The sequence below is a fragment of the Chiloscyllium plagiosum genome, chromosome 11 (assembly GCF_004010195.1).
Source record: "Chiloscyllium plagiosum isolate BGI_BamShark_2017 chromosome 11, ASM401019v2, whole genome shotgun sequence".
NCBI lineage: Eukaryota > Metazoa > Chordata > Chondrichthyes > Orectolobiformes > Hemiscylliidae > Chiloscyllium > Chiloscyllium plagiosum.
Window position 1 is genome coordinate 86,555,455 of NC_057720.1, and position 5,169 is coordinate 86,560,623.

At 39.8% G+C, this 5,169-nt stretch overlaps 1 protein-coding gene across 2 annotated transcripts in view; it reads left to right on the top strand.

The window, feature by feature from the left end:
- Window positions 1-5,169, top strand: part of LOC122554652 (pappalysin-2-like) — a 404,730-nt gene that overhangs the window by 212,577 nt on the left and 186,984 nt on the right. For both annotated transcript variants that reach the window (XR_006313051.1, XM_043700014.1), the window contains exons 11-12: window positions 1,079-1,231; window positions 2,339-2,474. Coding sequence is in view for 1 of the 2 variants with exons in the window: in XM_043700014.1 (XP_043555949.1) it covers window positions 1,079-1,231; window positions 2,339-2,474 (289 nt within the window). In the remaining variant the exon portion in view is untranslated. The remainder of the gene's footprint in view (window positions 1-1,078; window positions 1,232-2,338; window positions 2,475-5,169) is intronic.

A 5,169-nucleotide genomic window follows, 5' to 3' on the forward strand; every position in this document is an offset into this window, starting at 1 on the left:
TCTCTCTCGTCTCCTGAACACCTTTGAGGATAAAGAACCTCTTGATGTTCCCTTTTACTGTTTCCCCCCAGTCCGCTGGGGACTCAAAGAGGGGCTTCACGGTTCTCCAACCTGCGTAGTCCCTCTTGAGCTCCTCAATGTTTCCCGGGGTCAACAGCTTTGTGTTCAGCTTCCACGTTCCCTTACCAGCCCGCTGCTCGTCCTGTAGGTGACAGTCGGCCAGCAGGAGAAAAACACCAGCTTGACGTCGGTGGATCTGACCGTATAGGATTTATCCTGTATTGTAACACTGTTAAATTCATCTCACCACACTGTGAACATGCTGTTACTATTGACCCCCACCATGAGCTCCACCACATCACAATCAAGTTTAGCCAACCAACCGTTTGGCAGAAGTGGCCCAACTATGTAAATCCAAAGAATATGATTGGCTTGTGAGGGTTTTCATGTCCCTTTAACACTTACCTATAGTGCTGAAACATTGCCCTTTAGCTGTTAATTACTTGTTAATTGTCATAAATCCAAAGCTGGTTAAAGAGATTAATTAGGGTTTTAACTGAACACATCTGAAGAAAAGTTTCCTGAAAGTGTGATGTGATTGAGTTAGGAGATCGTGTGTGTGAGTAATGCCTCACTCTATAAGTAAATATAAGATGAGTAAAGATTGGCTCAAGTATCCATCCTCATTCTCCAAATGACTTTCAGGAATGTAATACCAGCATCTCTGAACAAACTTGGGATGCAGTGTGAATTTAAGTAAAACTTGCAGTGCTCCATTCAAATAATTGAATCCTTACTGTCGAATTATGATGCATTTTTATGCACTTGTTTATTTACATGATTTGAAAAAGGTGCTGAGTTTCTTCTTTCAAACTTGCCTGTAGACCTATTTTGTAGTTCAGAATGCTCAACAATAAATTGATAATCATTCTGCATTCTGATTGATTTTTGTTTTGTGTTGAAATTGAAACTAGTCATTTTGCAGTAAGATTTTGGACATGTTTTAGGTATTGAGTGGCTGTTCTGTTATGTTCTGTATGCCCTGATTGTAAGAGTTGGATGTTGTCTGATCCTCCAGGTCTGTCAGACTGAATTTCTGGATGTGAGTGATGGGTTGTCCCAATATGCCTGGTTTCCATGTACTGTTCCCTTCTACACTGTTAATGAATGGGACTTTAACCAGCACTCTTTATACCACAACTCTGATGCTGAAAACAAGCTGTGGCTGAAGGTAAGAAGACTTTGCTCGTTGCACTCGATGCTGCTTCTTTGGTCAGTAGAGATATATTTTTAAGAAATGCATTAAACCTTTCACTAAATTGTAGGAGTCCCTTTTGTTGCATGACATCCAAAATGCCAGTTCATCATTTTATCTAAAGTAATAAATAGTGAGCATCAAATCACTACCTCTGTATTTTCATTTTAATTTGTCTTCTGGTTTCTTTTGCTTAAGTTACCATTGAAAATGCATATTTGATTTCACTTCAATTATCAAAATTAAGTTTCCACTGGAACAAGTATATCAGTGGAAATATTTGCACTGGAAATAAAGCAAATTACTGTTGCCTCTTCATATTGAATACCCTGCACTGGATAGAATATTAAACCAATTGGAGCATGTGATCACTCTCTTGACTATTATGCACTGAACATTGTATAGAACCAATATCACTTACCCCTATTGTGTACCTCTCACCCTACAGTACGTTGGTTGAATCATTGTGGGCTGTCTTGATCATGTATCCCTAACTGACCATTGATCGCTTTCGCAACTTCAGTCCATGTCAATTGGATGATCCAAGTTGACGCTGACTTGGGTTTAGTTAGGAGGATTATTGATCTCACTATCAGAGCATTTAAATGTGTAATGCTTTACAACTGAGAATTATGGCAGCAAATTGTAACATTGATAAGAGAATCTGTAAGTATTTGCATAGGGAGAATATGAAAAGATTTGGAGAAGTCGGCTTGGAGTAGATGACTCCAGAAGAATCTGGCTGTGTGCTTTCAGAAGTAGTACCAATGCTTGGCTTTCTGAGCCAACATGAGGATCTTGCAAGAAGAGATTGCGAACTTGAGTTTATGACTGTAAAATCTCATTAGGTTCTGCCTTAGCCGTTCCAAAGCTGTTGGCTGTTCTCTCTCAGACACGGTGGATTTCCAGCATTTTCTGTCTTTTTTTTTAATTAAAGAAAGAAAATACTTCAATTTCTCCCGTTTGCAGTATTTCCTCTTGTCCATTTGCTGGATTCAGCAAATAACAACAACAACAACAACAAAAAAAGATTTTTTGTAATTTCAAATGCTGCTTTCTTCATGTTTCTTTTTCAAAACTTAGGTCAGTTTTGATCACCCTGGTGTGGCCAGCTCGATTCTAATTTATTTATCTGCAGATGGTACAACACTGTATGACCAGCACCGCAAATCGGTTACAGTCCAGCTCATTGACACCAATGGACGCAACCACACTCTGGGTACGTATGCTCCAGCCAGATGCCAGGCAGACACTTCAAACCACTTTTTACCATCAATTTTGACAGCACCCTAAGTGTCAACTTCTTTTCCAACCCCTTAAAAAGGGTGGGAAGAGTAAGCCGCCCGTGAGGCCAGGAAGTGCTTGCACTGCTGAGTCAAAGAAAAGTGGAAATCCAGCGGACTGGGAGAGCTGTTTTAGAAATAAAAATGGCCATAAAGGGATTTGGAGAAAGCTATAAAAGCTGCAAAAAGCGAATATGGGGAAAAGAAACTTGTGAGGAATAGCAAAGCTAACAGTAAAAGTTCCCATAAATATGTTACGAGAGACTGTGGTACAGAGGAATGTGGGTTCATTAAAGACAGATGCATGTGACCTAATAATGACCAATAAGAGAAGGACAGGCTTCTTAGGTGTGAGTTGTGTCACATTTTACTGTAAAAGAGTGGTCCATAGGAAGTTTTAAAAAAAAAATATCAATCCAAGTGAGGAACTTACATAACAACATGGTTTGGAGAAAAGAACAAGGCAAATCTCCAGGTGCCAATAAATCCCACCCTGGTGTATGAAAAGAAATACATGGAGGGAATGCTGATGCATTTGCCACAGTTTCATCATTGTCATTATTAAGTTATCCAAATTCAAGAACTGTGGCTTTGGATTGGAAAACTGCAATTCAATAGTTTTGAGTGCTAATGCAGTGTCATAGTGCTGGTTGAAATTTTGTTTTAAGGTTGTACAGTAGCATGGTCTGTGTGTTTAAGTATTGTTTCTACATGGCTTGCTGCTGTGACATGTGTTTAAATATTGTTTGTAAATTATACACTGCTGCAGCAGCAGTGTTTACAAGTTTAAAGTTGGTACAGTGCCATAGTAGCAGGGTTTGCATATTATCTTTTGGTGATAGATTGTTTTATTAATGTTCATAAATGTTTTGGTATATGAATGGCACAGTGCCATGTTTAGAAGTTGTTTACTGATGGCACTGTGACATGGTATTTGCAGATTGCGCAATATATTGCATCCGTGCACACATGTTGAGCTTAGATCTTGGAGTGATTTGGCATCATTTATATTGTGGCTTTTCACCATCCGAAATAATGATGTCAGTGTTTTTTTTTAATAATTGGAAGAGATACTGTGTCAGGGTAACAATGTTAAGCTGACTTACATTGGCATGGTGTCAGTCTTAACTTTGAGTTTACTGATGCCACAGTGCCACATTACCAAAGATTATTCCTTTTTAATCAATAATAATGTTCTTGGAACACTGTAAACATTTTAATTGTTGATGATGTAGAGTAACAGTGTCAGTGTTTAAATATTCGTTATTGATGCTGCAGTGTCAGAGTATCAGTGACTAAATATTGATTAATAATGATGCAGTTTCACGGTGTCTTGTGTTTAAATATTAATGAAAAATTATACAGTGTCATAATATCAGTGTTTAAACTTTGATTATTGATGGTGCCTTATTGCACTATAATGTTTAAATATTGATTATAAGTTATGCAGTTTCACAGCACCAATATTGATTATTGATGATATAGTGGATGTGTTGTCCCACTCGAGGTGGTGTCCTTCCTCATCTGTATGTAAGGATACTGGTGAGAATGGGTCATGTCTTTTTGTGGCTAATTGATGTTCATGTATCCTGGTGGTTAGTTTACTGCCTGTTTGTTACAGTTCTTGCAAGGTATTTTGTAAATGACATTAGTTTTGCTTGTTTTCTGTATAGGCTCTTTCAAGTTCATTAGTTGTTGTTTTAGCATGTTGGTGGGTTTGTGGGCTACCATGGTGCCAAGAGGTTTGAGTAATCTGGCAGTCATTTCAGAGATGCCTTTGATGTAGGGGAGAGTGGCTCGGGTTCCTGGACGTGTTTTGTCTGCTTGTTGAGGTTTGTTGTTTCTCAAGACCATCAATAATACCCTTACGGGCGTAAAATTCACTAAAGAGGAAAGCAACAACGAACTGCCATTCCTAGATATCGCAGTAGAACGAACAGCCAACGGGGAACTTCAAACCAGCGTCTATGGGAAAACAACACATACGGACCAAATAGTGAACTACAAAAGTGAACATCCCAACACCCACAAATGAAGTTATATTAGAACATTGTTTCAATGAGCCACCACACATTGCAGCACAAAGTAACTACGAAGAGCAGAGGAAAATCACCTATAACAGCATATTCAAAAAGAACGGGTATCCAATGAACACAGTCTGCCGATTTTCTCAGCAACAAACCCCAACAAACAGATGAAACATGGCCAGAAACCCTCGCCACTCTCCCCTACATCAAAGACATCGTGGAAATGACTGTTAGACTACTTAGGAGAAAGTGAGGACTGCAGATGCTGGAGATCACAGCTGAAAATGTGTTGCTGGAAAAGCGCAGCATCCAAGGAGCAGGAGAATCGATGTTTCGGGCATGAGCCATGCTTCAGGAATGAGGAGAGTGTGCCAAGCAGGCTAAGATAAAAGGTAGGGCAGAAGGAGTTGGGGGAGGGGCGTTGGAAATGTGATAAGTGGAAGGAGGTTAAGATGAGGGTGATAGGCCGGAGTGGGGGTGGGGCGGAGAGGTCAGGAAGAAGATTGCAGGTTAGGGAGGTGGTGCTGAGTTCGATGGTTGGGACTGAGACAAGGTGGGGGCAGGGGAAATGAGGAAACTGGAGAAATCTGAGTTCATCCCTTGT